General features: G+C 39.8%; 1 protein-coding gene across 1 annotated transcript in view; it reads right to left on the bottom strand.

The window, feature by feature from the left end:
* WDR64 (WD repeat domain 64) overlaps positions 1-18412 on the bottom strand; it is a 114291-nt gene that overhangs the window by 87860 nt on the left and 8019 nt on the right. Inside the window, exons 3-8 of the mRNA XM_046680060.1 lie at positions 16656-16758; positions 14283-14386; positions 11161-11190; positions 9807-9917; positions 6814-7028; positions 2991-3125 (exon numbers count right to left, since the gene is read on the bottom strand). Coding sequence (XP_046536016.1) covers positions 2991-3125; positions 6814-7028; positions 9807-9917; positions 11161-11190; positions 14283-14386; positions 16656-16758 — 698 coding nt within the window. The remainder of the gene's footprint in view (positions 1-2990; positions 3126-6813; positions 7029-9806; positions 9918-11160; positions 11191-14282; positions 14387-16655; positions 16759-18412) is intronic.

Genomic DNA, 18412 nt, shown 5'->3' on the forward strand with positions numbered 1-18412 from the left:
CCATTGGTTTACAACATTTGCTGTTCTCCATGGTATAAATATTCCTATCATGGCAGATTTCAAACTAGCAATGTGATATCTCTGAACATGGAGCTGAGAAAAGATATACAGTTTCACACCATTATATAGTACTTTTATGTTCTTGAGGACATAAAATCCTCAAAAGCATAAACAAAAGTAAAATGTAGTAAAATAAATAGGAAGTCATGAGTTTTGAGTATTTATTGCCTTTGTTTTTAATATAATTGAATTGCGAGCTTATTTTTAAATGATGGCAGTGTTTAACAATAAGTTTGTCAAATTCCTGAAATCTTAGCAATCAGCTCTCATTAGCCAATATGAGCTAGCTCCAACATACCGCTGATTTCATATCTATATTTCTTGTTTCCCACTTTGATTTTAAGCATTTAAAGGCAGGGGTCATGACTTAAACATATTTGTATTGTCCACAGTGCTTAACACATGGTGACTTAGTAAATATTTATTGAATAATTGATACACTTCTGGATTAAAGGCTGAACTACATGACCTGTATAACTTTCTGGTTGCCGTATTAACTGCTAGAATTACCCTGGTAAGTGTACTGGAGATATGTGTGCTGTTAAAATCATGGCTGTAGATTTGTATAGCTAGGAAATGAAAACCCCTTCTCTGGATGTTGAAGTAGAATATATGTTTTCTATAGGACCACAAGGGCATATTATATTTGCATACGTTTTCAGAATATTTCTTTATGGCTATGAATGTATTATGAAATGCCAACATAGTATAAAATCAAATTGACATTTATCCTGCTTGCTATTCTCTGAGCTTCTTAGACCTGGGGTTTGGTATCTGACATTAATTTGGGGAAGTTCTCAGTCATTATTGCTTCAAATATTTCTTCTCTTACTCTCTTTCCTTCCGGTATTCCCATTACACGTATGTTACGCCTTTTGTAGTTGTTCCACTGTTCTTGGATATTCTATTCCATTTTTTTCAGTCATTCTTCTCTTTGCTTTTCCATTTTTAGAGTGTCTACTGACATATCCTCAAGCTCAGAGATTATTTCCTAACCCATGTCAGTCTACTCTTGAGCCAATCAAAGGCATTGTTTCTATTACAGGTTTCTTTAATCTCTAGCATTCCTTTTTGATTCCTTATTAAAATGTCCACCTCTCTGTTTACATGACTCATCTGTTTTGCATGCTGTCTACTTTATCTGTTAGAGCCCTTAGTGCATTAGTCGTAGTTACTTTACATTCCCAGTCTGATAATTCCAACATCCCTGTTCCAGCTGAGTCTGGTTCTGACACTCTTTAAACTGCATTTTTGCTTTCGGTATGCTGTGTAACTTTTTCTTGCTAGTGGGACTTGATGGACTACGTAAAAAGAACTGCTGTAAATAGGCTTTTAATAATGTAGCGGTAAGGGGGGAGCAGTCTGTAGTCCTATGCTTGGGTCTCAGCCTTCTGGTGAACCTGTTCCTCTGAAACGGGAACTTCACCAGCGCTTCTCTTCCCTCCCTCTCTTAGTGGGACAGGAAGACTAGAGTTGTCTAGAGTTGAGTATTTCCCTTCTCCCAAGTGGGTTAGTCTCTGATAAAATCTTAATGGTTTAGGCTCTGGTAAGATAGTTTCTCTTGACAGCAGGCCTTGTTAAGAAGACTGCTCTGGTATATTTCAAGGTGGTTCATTTTCTCCTTCCTCCAGCAGAAGCAGGAGAAGATTTTTGTCCAATATTCACTGTGAGAAACTGGTCAAGCTCGTTGAGATGAAACTCACAAAAGTGTGGGGACCCCCATGACGGGGTCTCTGGAGATTTTAACTATCAGCCTTGTCTACCTGAGCCCCCAGCAATTTGTCAATTACAGTTTCGGTGTCCCTACCCTGGTACTGGTTTCCCTGGAGGTTTCTGCTTGTGGATTTCTGCTCCTGTAGGCTGGGATTCTCGATATTTGCCTGCCTGTCTCTCCAAGTTTGGGGGCAGCAGGTTGACTTGTGACCTCACTTGTTTGATAGATCTGAGAAGAGTTATTGATTTTTCACTTTGTTTAGTTTTGCACTTGATGTTAGGTCTGAGTGATGACTTTCAAACTCCTTACATGTCAGACTGGCAACCAGAAGTTTCCACACATTTTTTAAGACAGCTTTAGTGAGGTATAATTTACATGCCATAAAATTCACCCATTTATAAGTGTACAATTTCATTATTTTTAGTAAATTTATAGCATTGTATACAATCACCACAAAAAAATTTTAGAACATTTTCATCAGAGGTTCCCTTGTGTCCACTTGGGATCCTTGCTCCCACACCACCCCTAGGCATCCACTTATCTATTTTCCGTCTCTATAAATTTGCCTTTTCTACACCTTTCTTATAAATAAAATCGTTCAATATGCAGTCTTTTGTGTCTGGCTCTGTCACTTAGCATAATGTTTTTAAGCTTTATCCATGTTGTAGCATATAATTCAATGCATTTTTTTAAAACTGAAACAAAATACAATAGCTGTTTTATAGTTATTATATATTAACCAGTATTTAACCAGATAGAAAATAAGACTACGCACTATTCAAATTCGCCTGTCTATAAGAAAGCCATTTTGTGTATTTATTACAAATGGAACATGATGATCGTGCTACAGACACTCACAGGCTATTGGCTAGCCAGTTGACCTGTAAAAATCATCTTAAAAGTATAAAGTTTCACTAGTAGATCTATATTGGGAAAATCTAGTTATAGATACACCTGAATTGATTTATTCCAAAAGATTATAGTGATAAACAACCAACAAGCCAAATTACTGCTGTGAAGTGACGTCATGTTCAGATTTGCATGAATATCTTCAACTTCCTCCTGAAAATCTAATTAATCTCGTCAAACAAATGGAATAACTAATACTTGATTTTTCTCAAAACCAGTTTGAAAGTTCCAGGGCTGCCATGGGCTTATCAATTGTGAAAAATCTGAAAGTCACAGAATGTTGCTGTCTATAAACTACTGTACTTACAAATTATCCTCAAGTCTCTTCAAGGAATCCAAAACTAGTGAATGAGCACTGTCTAAGGAGCAAGATCCAAAGCAATTTAGGGCTGAAATGTATCTAATTTTCATAACCCAGTCATTATGTAGCTTCCTCTTAACGCTGGAATTAAAAGAAAAAAAAGGGAGGTCGTTTTAGACAAACAAACACATCACGTTGAGTTTCTGTTGGGCGTTTCCCTGTGACTTTAGCCAGATCACGCCTCTGAACTGCCGTAAAGCCTGCATGTATAACACCACCTTATGCATTATACCACACTTAACTGTTTAACAACAGTTTGCTGTTAAATTTTGATAATGTAGCATATTTAAAGTGGAAAAATAAAAGAATATCATCAAATTTTGAGCTATAGATTCAGAATTAAAGGAATAATCTAGAAGAATCCCTGTCCGATATTGGCACTACTATCTGTACTTTACTGAAAAAATTCTGATCATACAAATGGAAGACTGCGTTTCATATTGTTTTATATCTTACACGAGTCAACTCACTTTCATATTTTCCATGAATATTTCCAAAACTGAAGAATTGGGAAATTCATAATCCCAGAGCACTGGTGAATCCTCATCACAGGCTCGCTCATCAGTACACAGGACATTTGAGTGAGAAGCTAGGTGTCAGAGGGTGAACTTCTGCCATAAAACTCTCCTCTTAACTGGAAGAAGCCATCTTCATGGTGTTATATTTCCTCCTATGTTACAGTATTTGTTTCCTCATTCACAAACATTTATTGAGCACCTACTGTATCCCAGGTACCAAGGACATAAAGATGATTAAGGGAAATTTTTTTTTTTCTTCCTGAGGAAGATTAGCCCTGAGCTAAAATCTGCCAATCCTCCTCTTTTTTCTGAGGAAGACTGGTCCTGAGCTAACATCCGTGCCCATCTTCCTCTACTTTATACGTGGGACGCCTGCCACAGCATGGCTTGCCAAGCAGTGCCATGTCCACACCTGGAATGGGAACCGGTGAACCCCAGGCCGCCGAAGTGGAACACGCACACGTAACCACTGCACCACCGGGCCAGCTCCTAAGGTAAAATTCCTGTCCCCAAGTTCTTTAGATTCTAGTTGAGGAATACACGTTTATAACTCAAGGCAGGCAAGTTCAACAATATGGTATTGAAGAGAGTGGAGAGGGAGATTTCTCCTTGCATGCCACAGTGTGTTTAATTTTGAACTCTGGATGCTGGCTACTTCTTTCTTTAATTTGTACAATGTTTTGCATACCAGTGTTTGCTACCCCCTCATTCAATATGAATGAATTGTGTGGATATCAACTGCAGGAAAACTTTCATAATGACTCTAGAATTTAATTATCTCTTTAGCCTTAATACTTTTCATTCTGTTGAATTTGAAGAGCTCTTGGGGTAAGGAAATGCCTCAACATGCAGCCTACACGTATACTTCAGTCTCAAATAATAAATTGTGTACATGTCGATCATCTACACGATTAAATCATCTACACGTGAATAGTCACCCGAAAGAACCAATGTGAATTAGCATTCATTTAACTGTACCCAGATTCCTCAAATTCCTCAGATCCACAATCTCATTTCTAACATATCTATCTAATGGGGACACGGAGGGAAACAAGCCATGGAATTTCCTGACAGGTGACACACATCTCAGTAAAGAGAAGATTCATGTCTCGGCATCTGTCCTAAGAGCCTATCATCATTGGAATGAAATGCATGCTAGTTTGTAGAGCAGCACATCACGTGTTAACAAACTGCCTCATCAGAGTCTAGCTCTTGGTGGAACTAAGTGATACTGTTTGTATGAGGAATGGAAAATGGAGCCAGATGGATCGTTACTGTGTCATTCTTAGGGTTCCAGCAATAATTCCATTGTAGTGACAGTTGCAATGATCTTTTAACTGCATATTCTAACTCTGGGATAAAATGTTTGTCACATTAATGACAGTATAATCCTGTATTTTTAAAAGGTTTTTTCTTATTCTAAAAGAAAAATTTTCATTGTACAAAATTTAGAAAGTAGAAAACTATAAAGAAAAAATAAAAATCACCTCTCTGAAGTCCCATAGGTAATCATTATTAATATTTTGGGATATTTACACTCAATATTTTTATAAGTAGAAGTGTAGCAATACACAGACACAGATGCACATACACATAGATGTATCTTTTTATAAAACTAGATCTATATGTACATAGAAAAGTAAAAATATTTTTTTACTTAATATTATATCATTCATATTTCCATATTAAGTATTTTTCAAAACATAATTTAATGGGGGTGCATGGCATTCCCTAATATGGTTATACTATGATTTATTAAACATCCTTGATACATTAAATATTTTTTAGGAGTCTGGCAAAATATATATTTTACATATAAATATGTTACATATGCATGGATATATTTATAAAATATATAAATATATATTTATAGAATATTATATTATACATTTATATAATATCTGAATGATTTATTTAAATGATTGATCATTTAAATTAATCCTTCTATAGTTAGATACTATGTATTTTATTATTAGAAATGATATGTTGTGATAACCATGACATATATATATATATATATTTTTTTTCCTTAGGAAGATTAGCCCTGAGCTAACGTCTATTGCCAATCTTCTATTTTTTTTACTTGAGGAAGACTAGCCCTGAGCTAACATGTGTCTTCCTCTATTTTGTATGTGGGTTGCCACCACAGCATGGCTGACAAGTAGTATAGGTCCATGTCTGGCATCTGAATCTGCAAACCCGGGCCCCCGAAGCAGTGGATGCAAGTTTAAGCACTTGGCCATGGGGCTGGCCCTATCCATACTTATATTTTTAAACATGTGGGGATCCCAGGTCCCAATGCATAAATGTTTATGTAGACTCTTATGCGTCTGCCCATACTGCTTTTCAGAAAGGGATGCAATTCATACCTCCATCACCAGCAGTATGTGAGAATGCCCACCTCATAGCATCTTCCCCATTTTCAATACTTTCCAATTGTATAAGTGAGAAATTGTATCTGATTTTAAGTTCTACTTCTTTGATTAATGCAGGGGATATATTTACTACAAAATTTGTCTTTCTGCTAGTAAAGGTAATATATGCCTTACTCTAAAAACTTCAAAAACACTGCCATGATAAAGAAGACAATAAAAATCACCCATAATCTCATTAGTTAGAGATAATTTTCGTTAGCATTTTTGCCTGATGATCATTTTGAGATGTTTATTGTCTACTTGTACTGTATGTGCATGTGTGTGAACTATCTGTTCTGGGCCTTTGCCCGTTTTTCTCTTGAGGAATTATTGTTTTTTAATTGAGTTCTAATACCTATTAAAGAGTAAACTCATTGTCTGTAATATTTATTATCAATATTTGTTCCATTCTTACCTACTTTTAAAAATCTTTTGATGTCCAGAAGGTTTTCTTTCGTGTATAGTCATCTATCAAAGTTTTTCTTTGAATTTTGTATCCATTGCTTTTATTTGTAGAATCTTCTTCCATATTCAAGGGCTAGCAAATAGTTGTATATGTCTTTTATAGTTTTTTCATGATTTAATTTTTTATTTAACTCTTTCATTCATTCAAGTACCTAAAGATTTTGATCGTCAATAGCACTCAGAATAGGCATGTCAGTTGCTGACTTTCCTGTCTGTCTGCTCTATTGTACCAGAAGTCCCTTGAGGCAAGAAGTGTTTCTTGTTCAGCTCTGCGTTTCAGATCTCTACCGTGGGGTCTCACATTGTTCCGCTATACAAACACTGGAACAATGTCTGTATTAAACAACTTGACTACGCATGTAATACCCTTACCTTTTAAAGTTCTTTGAGTCCAGGACCTGAGTTTGTAATTTCTTTTTGGATTTTGCCTGCTTCAGTCCAAAGTCGTCACTATTTACTGTGAATTTGTTCACGAAACCTCCATCATCCCCTAAGAGGATGTCGTCTCGGCAGAGTTGGTCGGGCAGGGACACTGTGCACACGCAGAGGAGGCAGTGATCCATAGGCTTGATGACAAAATAGTTTTCCTGAAACAGAAGAACGTTTTGATACGTTATTCCATTGCTCTAAATATCTAAATATAAATATTGCCCCTATTATTTGATAGAAGTTTTACTTTTTGATGTTTCTCCTTCCAGATACTTCTACAGTATTACAGTATTCTACAGTATTCCAGATACTTCTACAGTGTTAAAGGAACTTGCAAAAAACCAAAGTTAACCAAGAACAGTTAATAAACATTCACTCTAAGCCCACCACTGTGCTTTTGGGTGTTTTGTGGTGAAAAGGGTGGGTTACCCACCTCTGGCGCAACAAGCAATGAGAATTTCTGATGTGTTCCTGTGAATGTCCCTCTCTTGGATTTGTAAGGCAATATGAACAGGAAGCACAAAAAGGTTCCAGTCTTACCAGACTGATGACATAAAACTGGGTGTTAAACAAGAAAATCAAGTATTAAAGTCCCAATTATTTTGCAAGGAGAAAACTATCCTAACATCTAAGTTTATCCGGAAACATTCAGCAAGCATTTGTCGAGCTGACTCTGTGCTACTGAACTGTATTCACTAAGCTATGTGGCTACTGCCCTCCTGGAATCCAGTCTCTACCTAAGATAGAAGAAAAAGATATGTAAAAAAATTTTAATTCATTTTTTTCCTTTAGAATGAGTGAGACTCGAACATATTTAGAAGTTCATTCAGTCATTCAACAAATGTTTACTGAACACCTATGATGTGCCAAGGACTATTCTGGGCACGAGCCATATCGTGATGAACAAGACAAGTTTCTAACTTTGTGGAGTTATCATTCTATTGGGGGAAGATGGATGAATAAAGCAGATAATTTCAGATAATGAGAAGTGCACTTAAGGAAATAAACTAGAGTACTGTGATGAAGAGTGACTGAAGAGGCCACTTTAGTCTCCGTGGTCAGGGAGGGTGACCTTAGATCTCAGACCTGAATTGGTTGAGAGGAAGATTCAGAAGAGGTTGAGAGAAAGGATCCTAGAAGAAGAGATTCATGTCAAAAAGAGAGAGAGAAGATGCTATGGAGCCTCGTTCTGGACGAGGCGGGGGTTGGGGGGAGCATCAGACACAAAGATATTTTGTCTTCAGAGAGAGGAAGTTAAGAAAGGAAGGAAGAAGGAGTGCACCCCTCGTTACAGCTGTAGGTGAGACGGCTAGAATTTGAAAGAGGACAAGCCTTATAGACTCAGTGTTTTCAGGAAAGTAGGGGCCAGTTCATCTGCTGAGTGGGAGAGGGCCTGAGGAGAAGAAGGGAATTTTGGAATACTTGCTGGCAATGGGAAAGCGAGTTGGCAAAGATAAGAAAGAGATTGATGGAAGCCACCCGCGCCCAAGTGAGTCTGCAGACCCTGAATTTGTAGTGATGCCAAATAGCACGGCTTTGTGTTTTTTCCAGCAGCGCTCGCCGCTGCGAAGGAGCAGAGAAAGGCTGCAGCATCTCTCCGGGACTAGAGCTTTGAGGATAGAGATTTAAGAGAATGGAGGGTGAGGATGACTTCAGGTCGGATGATCCACCCAGCGGTGCAGGTGGGAAGGGAAGGAGAGCGGAGGGAGGGCAACCGAAGAGTGGAAGGAGACACTTTCAAGGAATCGGCGGCTTCCATGGGATTGAAAAGCCAGAGTGAAAACAGGAGGGAGCTGGGAGGAGAGTTGCAGTCAAACTGTATGACACGAGATAGTCACACATCATGTAAAGTACATTAAGCAACCAGCTGCCTTCTTTGAAACCATCCCGGCATCACTACCTCCCGGTTACAGCATTGTGAACAAGCACGAGAAGTTTAGTTTTTCACTGAGACCAGGCACAAGTAAGGCACAGAGGAAAGTTTCTTAATCCTCCGTGTCCTTCAAAGTTGGCCTTCTTTCTGAGGGCATTTTTCCTTTTTTTTTTTTTGAGGAAGATTAGCCCTGAGCTAACATCTGCTGCCAATCTTCCTCTTTTTGCTGAGGAAGACTGGCCCTGAGCTGACATCCGTGCCCATCTTCCTCTACTTTATATGTGGAATGCCTGCCACAGCATGGCTTGCCAAGCAGTGCCATGTCCGCACCTAAGATCCGAACTGGCGAACCCCGGGCTACCAAAGCGGAACATGTGAACTTAACTGCTGCGCCACCAGGCCAGCCCGAGGGCATTTTTATATAATCCCAATGCTCAGTGATTTCACCTCTCCCGAAGCCCCTACTGCACTTGTTCTTTTTACTGTAGAATTTGCTGGACCCGAATGTTATATATTATGTTTATTCATGAGACTCTTCAAGACTGAGTTTTGCTTGAGTGCAAGGAACACGTTCATTACTTCTATAGGTCTGCAGAGAAACAAGTTAATAAATAAACATTGTAAATTGGTTAAGTGGTCACATCTCAGCTCCTAAAGAGATTAACATTAACATCTGCCCCATTAGATTTTTTGCCAGAATTAAGCATTTGATTTTAGTAATTTTCTTACCAAATAAGCTGAGTTGGAGAGAAAGGCTTTGAACTTGATAACATGAACACAATCAAACAGATAGCACTTGGATTCAGAGAAGGGTATGAAAGAAGAAAGGAATTAGCCCCTCTCTCTCAAAAACAAAACAAAACAAATACCCTGAAATTAAACATACACTAAAAGGAAAGAACATTCTCTTTTAATTAGCCTTACACAATATTAAAGCTGGACTTGATTATTAGTTTTTTCCATATGAGGAAACTGATATTCAGTAGAGAAAGTGGATTGCTCATATCCCACCAGTATGGAAAAGACAATCGAGTTTCTTCGAGTATTTCTCTTAGCACAGTACCTGGCTGCTCCCTTGAGCTTTGTAATCCCAGACGATAATGGTCCTTTCTGTAGTGGCGACAATTCGTTTCAGCTGTGAGAGGTAATCACATCCTGTAATCCAGGAGGTGTCCTGACAGAAAAGCATAGAATGGGGGTGGGGGTGTAATATTGTATTTTGTTCCATCACATGGCGATGGTTAGTAAAGAGTAGGTTCGCTACGTTAAAAGCCCCATTTGGCCTCCTTATTTGCAGAGGAGCCTCGCAATGTCTCTTCTCTGAGGTTTGAGGAGAGGCTCTCGTCTATTTCCCTTTCATCCTTACCCTGAGTGTCTCAGCACCATCAGCTGGAGAATGAGGCAGCCAGTGCCTGGAGCAGCTCCCTGGAAGCACAGGGTGGCCGGCAGAGCAGTCGTCTCTGCACTATTCACCTTTGTAAGGACACTTCCTCACAGGGACACGGGGAGACTAGATTTAGGGCACTGATTAAGCAAGTTCTCTGAAGTTATCCCCATGCTTAAAACTTTTAGCTAGAAAAGATCTTAGTTGTCCTTGGGGCAATGGTCAAGGTGAGGCCAATGAGTTTGTCTTGTGTCTTGCCTAAAGTGGAGAAGTTGCTGTGGGCAGCATCTTTCTTATCAGCAACCACACACTACTGAACAAGAACGGCAGCTCCCACGTCTGAGTGCCTGCCTCAGGTCATGTCAGTCATGCCCTTGAACCCTCTGTAAAGCGTGTTAGGAATTCTAACAGGCTTAGGGAGAAGCGGGCCTCCTCTGCCAGGCGCCTGGCACCCTCCTTTGTACTTCGGTGCGTTCAGGGCGTGCAAGGGGGATGAAGAGTCCAGCCTTGCCCATGTCTCATAAAGCCGCGGTGGGATTCTGACAGCAAGTCACCACAGCTTCACAACATCGGGGCAAGATTACTTTTCCAATTAGCAATATGGATTAAACAAATTAAAAAATTGCACTCAAATTTTTTTATGCCGTTTTCGAGTTTAAAATCAAATGTGGTCAATTATTTCCATTGGCTATTTCCTTGTTGTTCTCACAACCTAGGCTGTGTCCATTTTTCACATCCCTCCACAGTGAGTGCTTGGAAAAACAGGCGAAGCTTTTAAATTGAAGCTTCCAAGGAGTGATCAGTTTCCAGTCAATTCTCTGCAATCAGTTTAACTCCAGAAAGCAAAGGGTCCTCTTTGCTGTTGCTCAAAGTTTAGTTTTGATCCTAGTCAATAAACATAAGCTTACAACCTATGAAAACATCTTATTCTCAGAGCCAATTCCGGCACTTCATTCGATGGTGATGAGTTATGGAGGAACCATGATCATAGCCCTAAGATTGACTTAATTAGGAATTTAAAAAATGTACTTACGGTAACATTGGTGCTAGTCTGAACTCTCATCTATAAACAAAGAAAGGCAATAATGAAACCTAGTTGGCACGACAATTAAAGATGAGAATATTGACCCTAAAACAACTCAATAACTCCTCGATTTGATCTCACTTGTCATTTCCACCTTCCATGAGTCGCCTGCCTGTTTCTCCTTTCCCTGTAGCCCAGCCCTGGGGAATAGTGCCCTGTGTGCTTCGGGCGAGGTTTACGCTTCTGCAGCTTGTCTTTAAGCCTGGGGACTGTGCTCTTAGAGTCTTAGACTTTCCTAATTATTTTGTTCCTTCTATTTGTGAACTGCCTCACATTCTTTAGTTATTCAGAGCAACATGTGATATCAAAAATTGTGAATGCAAAGTAATACTTACAGCAATGGCAAGAGTAGTTGAAAGAATGCTAAATAGGTCAATATGAATAAAAATTGATGTAGGAAAAAAACCCACTGTTTTATTTGGAAGTTATTGCTCAAGTTATTGAGAGACTTAAGAACATTCTATCGAGTGAGCTTCCGCTTTTATTCAGTAAGTATCTATTGAATGAATATCATGCCCTGGGTTCTATGTGGTTGGAGAATCATAGATTTATTCCATGCACACCTGGTACATACATGAGCAGCCTCTTAAACCCTTAAGGCATGTTAATTGTTCCCAAGGTAAAGGGAAGTAGTCAAGTGTGTTGAGGACCTGGTTTATTTGGCATTCTCGAATGGTCTTGGGAAAAGTCTAGAAAAAGGCTGCCCAGAAGGAATGGATTATGTGAACAGGAGGAAAAATAAGTCATAGATCTCCTTAACTAAAACTGTTAGTCATGGTCATCACAGACTGTCTTTCATCTGGAGACTTCAAAACGCCTTTTCTGCCCGGGGACCTTTTCTCCATGGGAAACAGAAGGCGCTCTGAGCAAACTGGTGAGCAGAGAGCACAACACCTGGGGCTTCCTCCTCTATTTCCCCACCTCCATCTTTGGTGGAAGCCACATATTTAAAGTTCTCCTATCATCTTTCAAAGTTTCATAGTCCTTACAGGTGTGATTTGAATTTTTAAAATCTAGCTTTTTTTGCAGGAATTTTCATTAATAACAGTCAGAGTCTATATCAAAGCCCTCCAGAAAGCACCACGAACATCCTTACCTATGTTTATTCTACTAAACATAGAGCCAATTTTATAAGACATTTTGCATTATTAATGGCTACCTTTTAATGAATGGTTCCTGTGACCTACTCTACCAAATTACTTTCTCACAGAATGTGTCATCCTATTTGGAAGGCATGCAACATTCAAAATACCATTTATTCCTGGTGTATCAAATCTTAAAATAATTGTTAAGCAATCTTTTCTCTCTCATTGCATTGTCTTATAGGGAAGAGATGTGTCTGTGTGTTTGTGAGCATATATGCGTGCACCTATAGACTAGCGTGTGTGCATATGTGTGTGATGCCTCTCCGGAAATATGAGAATGCCACCTCATTTTGTTTCACATAATCCTGAACTATTGTATTACGAAGATCATTATTTTCCTTCTCACATTTTTCTTTTTTTTTTAATTTTTTTTTTTTAAGATTGGCACCTGAGCTAACAACTGTTGCCAATCTTCTTTTCTTTTTCTCTTTCTGCTTTTTCTCCCCAAATCCCCCAGGACTTAGTTGTATATTGTAGTTGTGGGTCCTTCTAGTTGTGGCATGTGGGACGTCGCCTCAGCATGGTCTGATGAGCAGTGCCATGTCCACGCCCAGGATCCGAACCAGAGATATCCTGGGCCGCCGCAGTGGAGCGCGTGAACTTAACCACTCAGTCATGGGGCCAGCCCCTCACATTTTTCTTTAGATACAATCTTAGTTCTATTTTTGAGGAAATAAAGGTGAAAAATGAGAAGGGAAATAATGCACGGAGGAAAAAAAGAGACCAGGGAAGATTTTCCTACATAAATGAGGCAAATCCATTTTTGTTTACACATCATTTGTTCATAATCATAATTGCCAACATTTACTGAGTGCTTATAACGACGCTAAGCACTTTATATGTATTTACTCATTTAAACAGAACAACTACCTAGGGAGGGAAGTTCTTTGGTTCTGGATCAGGAGGAACCAGGGCGTGGAGATAAGTGACCTGCATGGCTGGGCAGGGAGGCTGGGCTCACACTGGCACTGGGACTCTCCCATTGCACCACCCCATGGCTGGCAGCCATCTCCTCTGATGGCATCTGGCTGCCTGTGATGGAGATCACTGAAGGGCTGGAAATTACTGTTGAAATTTTGATCACGTGATGATTATTTCAAATATATTTTACTTTATAAAGCTTGCCCCCGGTTGGAAATAAGCTAATAATTGGATTTATTTTTTGATACTTAACACCAAACCTTCACCTTTAATTTTCACAGTGACATATGACATAGACTGTATCATCGTACATTCCATTATAATCGCTCGTATTTTGAAAATGGAAGTCCAAAATTTACAAATTTAGAAAGAAATGGCGTTAATAATAGCAATGCCTTACATATATATGGGCATTTATTGTTCATAAGATGCTTCTGGATTCATCATCTCTTTTGATCTTCACCACAGTCTTCTGAGGGAGAGAGGACTGGTCCTGGTGCCCTCATTTTGCAGATGGATAAAAGAGACATGAAAAGGTATACGTTGGCTCATTGCTTCCCTACTTAACATCATAGCTAGTAAAATAGAGGGGCTGGAATTTGAGCCTTTTTTTTTTTACTCCAAGGTTCTTGTTGGAACCTTTTACTACTTGGTAGAATTATGACCAAATCACCTGACTTGTGAGTTTTTCTGATTTTCTCTGATAAATTATCCAGGATCATCATTTAATTGCGCTGATGCCACATGGTTCAATATAACACCCCAAGGAATATTGCCAAATGCAGTTACCGAAATCTGAAAAATTGATCCAGGGCTCAGCAATCTTATCATTTTCATAATATTTGGCTTTATTTTTTGGAATAACTCTGAAATATGGTTTATGGTTTCTGCTGCACCTGATACATACACATAATGCACAGATAAAACAAAAGGAAGGAAGGAAAGAAGGCAAGGAGGGAAGGAGGGAGGGAGGGAGGGAGGAAAGAATCCAAGCTTTCAAATTACCTGGCTGTTGAAGACTGTTATTAATCCTTTCTGAGAAGCTGTTATTATTAAATCCAACTGAGGAATCTTGACGATGCACTTAATCACATCCCGTCTTCTACTGCCTGTCAACAGCGTAATATTCATTTCAATTTCCAGCAGTAAAGATCTTAAAACTCATTTGTTAGGTTTGTTTTTAAAACAAAGAAAAGAAAAAGAAAGCATTTTGCTAGAAAGCCCCAACTTCCTTAAAAAATAGAGGAAAATTGTAAAAACCCAGCAACTGTTGCTTTTCAATCATCCGTGGAGATACCAATCTGCACAAATTCCCAGGGAAAAGGTAAGATACACACCACTCCCCCACATGTACACACACAAGCGTACACACACACGTGCACATTTCTCAGAGAATGAGTTTTCCAAACATCTTTTGGAATCATTTCTATTTGGAGATTTGCTCATGTCTTAGGAATCCTGTCTTTGAACCGTGGCCATCATGGTTTACACAGAACAAAATCCTAATACTATCTCAGGCTTTCTAGTATAAAAGAAGAAAACTACCTGAGTACTGTTATTAAAGCTTTGGTTTTTACTTTGTGCATTTTGAAAAAAGCACTAGGCACTTTCCTGTTTCCATGCCTATGTACTGAATGACGAAGCCATGTATATCTAACCTCTTCCCGGGGTGATTTAGTGTCTATAATCGTCAACTTTTAGAGAGGAAAAGCAAGTGAACGGATCTCACACTCTAGTGTTATCGCCCTACACCATGCATTCTCCACAGAGAAAATATTGGCCCCAAGGGGGTGCAAATTGGTTCTTGGGGGGTTGTGTGTATAAACCACAGGCATACAGATAGTACATAAACAGATACACGGTGCATCTGAGGTATTAAAATTCCATGGAGTGAGAGCAGGGGCACAAATAAGAAAAAATGTCTAAAACACTCCTTAGGGACCCCTATAATTAAAAAATATAATAAAAAATAATTTGATATAGGTTAAGCACATATCCTCTTCCAAGCCACCACACGTTCTCTCTGCTTCTGCTCCTTCCCCACTGCAGACTATTTTCAGCACAGAAGCCGGAACAAACCTTTCAAGTGTAACTCACATCTTGCCTGTCCTCTTGTAGCTCAGAAGCCTTTAGCCCTCGCCCCACGCCCACATTGCCTCTTTGACCCCCTGTTCTAGCACTCTCCCCACCCACTCCACTCCCCCTGGAAGCTTCAGATCTTTCCTCACCTTCTCAGCCGGGTCTTCCCTGACCAGTCTATTTAAAGTCACAACACCCCGCTCCCATCTCCAAACCAACCTCTTCTGACATATAACATATTTTGCTTGTTTGATTTTCTTATTGTCTAGCTCTGTTTGTTTGTTTACCACTGTGTCCCCAGCACTTAGAAAGTTACCTGGACCACGTAGCAGACTTTAGCAAATATTTGTTAAGTGAGCAAATGAATTACAGAACCCAACTGCCATCTAGAAACGTGCTTTCCAATTTCTACCTCAGGATGCCAACAACAGGTTTCAGCGGCTCGCTGGCCCCTCCTCAGCTCAGCAGGTTGGCTCCAGGGACCACCCCCTGGCTCTCACTTTGATGACCAGAGGCTGGGCCTGGTGAAGCCTATGGTTGGGCTAAGGAAGGGTTGAAGGCAAAGGTGGGCTTGCTTCACAAAGGACTGGAGAAAGTTCAGGCTCTTTTTTAAGCAACAGCAGATTCGACCTAGACTACACACTTCATCTCTGAATTTAGGATGAAATGCTGGAGAACAGGAGCAGAGGAAGGAGCTTTCTCTCTTCCTGAACTTCTCCCTCCCTGGAGAGAGGGAAGGAGAGAACACCTGAAGTGGAGAGCGATGGGCGTTTCTGGATCCCAGGCTCAAATTTAAGAATAAATGACCTATGTGAACTGGAGACTTCCTAAACTGAGATAACACCCCGTGACTGGCCCAAATTCACAGTTTTAGGCATGGAAGACTAAACCTCCATAAGATAATCGGGGATGAGAGCGTGGGGAGGAGTTCTAATCAGTGAAAATTCAATTATAAGAATATTTTGAAAGAAATGTGATTCCATCGGGTACTGGAGCGTGCATCACTGAGATGCCATTGCAGAGAGCTTTAACTTGAGGTCTGAACCTCTTCAGGAAAATATGAATTTTTTCCCCTCACGTTCCCTGCTTAATGTCCTGAGAGCAATGAAAGTACTCAAACTCACCTGCAGATACAGTTTCTTCTAATACTGCGTGCGAAAGTGTCACTCCCCGCCCCCCAGTTATAAAGTGAGGAAATAAACTAAAAAGTGATTCTACAGAAATGTTATATTCCCAATATTTATTTTTGAGAAAATATTCAAACCCATATTAATCTGGAAGGGAAAGTGAAAATATCACCTGAAATTGTAATTCGCTGTTTTCTAGAAACAAGGAAAACCAAACTTTCTTCATCCATCTGGGAAGCAAGAGAATCTTCTTCAGAGGAGAAGTATCCAAAAATCTAAAATCCCAAACGACACATGTGAACATGGTATCGACCCTGATATCAGTTTCTCTGCATTAAACCCAGCATATATGGGGTTAAAACCAAAACACTCATTCCCTGCTTACTCTCTGGCTTCCTGGCTCCAGAATCCACTATCCTCCAGGAGACAGACAGCATCAAGGACAAGCACCTGGACTATCTCCTCCCGCAAAGAGATACAGGCTGGTGAGAAAGCTGCTGACCAGCAAGGTCATGAGCTCCCTCCTGTCTGCAAGTAGTCTCAAGGCCAAAGACAGGCTGGTGGGAAAGCTCCGACCAGCAAGGCCATATGCTCACCCTTCCCTACCTAAAGCCCCAAATAAAAACCCTTCCTTTTAGCTTTTCTGGGAGTTTGGGATTTCAGCATTAGCTGCCCTCTCTCCTTGCTCAGCGCTGTGCAAAAATAAAATTCCTACTTTCTTCCACCACACCCGGTGTCAGAGATTGGCTTGCTGCGCAACGGGTGAGCGAACTCACTTCAGGTTCGGTAACAAACATGCACAATATCTCAGAAATGGAAGTAAAGTAATAGATTTGATGTTTCTTGAATTTAAAGTCTAATTTGGGTTAATGGTTAACACCTTGATTTATAAATGTCAGGGGGTTCCCCATAGCAGGAGAACGTAGCTAAATGTATTGAATACACCGTATGCTGAGGGTGCATGATTTTTGAGAAGTCGCTAATTTTTCTTTCCAGGCTGGTATCCTTGCTCAGACTGACGGATCTATTAGGAGCTGGACTGACCTGGAAATCAAATCAGCCGTCATCAGACACGGTCCCAGCTGAGAACCTTGATGTTGAGCTTGGCCACTCTCAAATGATCATTCCTACCCATTTTCCACAAATCTTCCTGGGCAAGACTTTTCATCGCGTTGAGAGGGAGTTTTGGAATTGAAGAGACTGTGTGGTTTATCTACTTAACTGTTCCAAATCTTACTCTCTATGTGTTGCGTGAAAATAAATTACTATGAAAGAATATCCTAAAGAAGAAAAGTGCTCTTTATCTGTGAATTGCCAAATTGTGTAATTCCAAGGAATTTGAAAAACAAGATAGCTGCTTTTCAATTGTCTTATGAATAAGCAGATAAAATTCTTATAAATGAATGATGCTATTCGCGTGAATTTGAGATTAGTTGGTGCCTGTTAAGGAGTGGATGGAATGAATGGTGGGGTGCTTCTGAAACATTAGTGGACGGAAGACGCACTGGGCGTCCTGTGAAAGTGCAGATTCTGAGTCAATAGGTCTGGGGTGGCACCTGGGAGTCTGCATTTCTAACAGGCTCCCCGTGAGTGGTTGCACTTTAAGTTTGAAGGACCTAGTGACTAAATGAGTCAATCGAAAATAAATCAAACCCAACTATATATCAGTTGTTTTATAACATTTGTTTATTTTGATGCTACATGATGGCTTCGCATTATATGCTAACGTATGTCCTTCCATGAGTCGTTCCTCAAATGTTACTACCTCTTCCTTTACCTTCCTCCTCATCCAAACCTCCCAACACACAACGACTGCCCCCATCATTTCCTACAGTTCGATTTCATTCTGAGGGAAGATCAAGATCATCAGACATTCTCTCTTGTTTTCCCTTCCTCCTCCCAGCAAAATCAGCACTCAATGAAAGCTTA

Source organism: Equus quagga, chromosome 12 (genome assembly GCF_021613505.1).
Source record: "Equus quagga isolate Etosha38 chromosome 12, UCLA_HA_Equagga_1.0, whole genome shotgun sequence".
Lineage (NCBI taxonomy): Eukaryota > Metazoa > Chordata > Mammalia > Perissodactyla > Equidae > Equus > Equus quagga.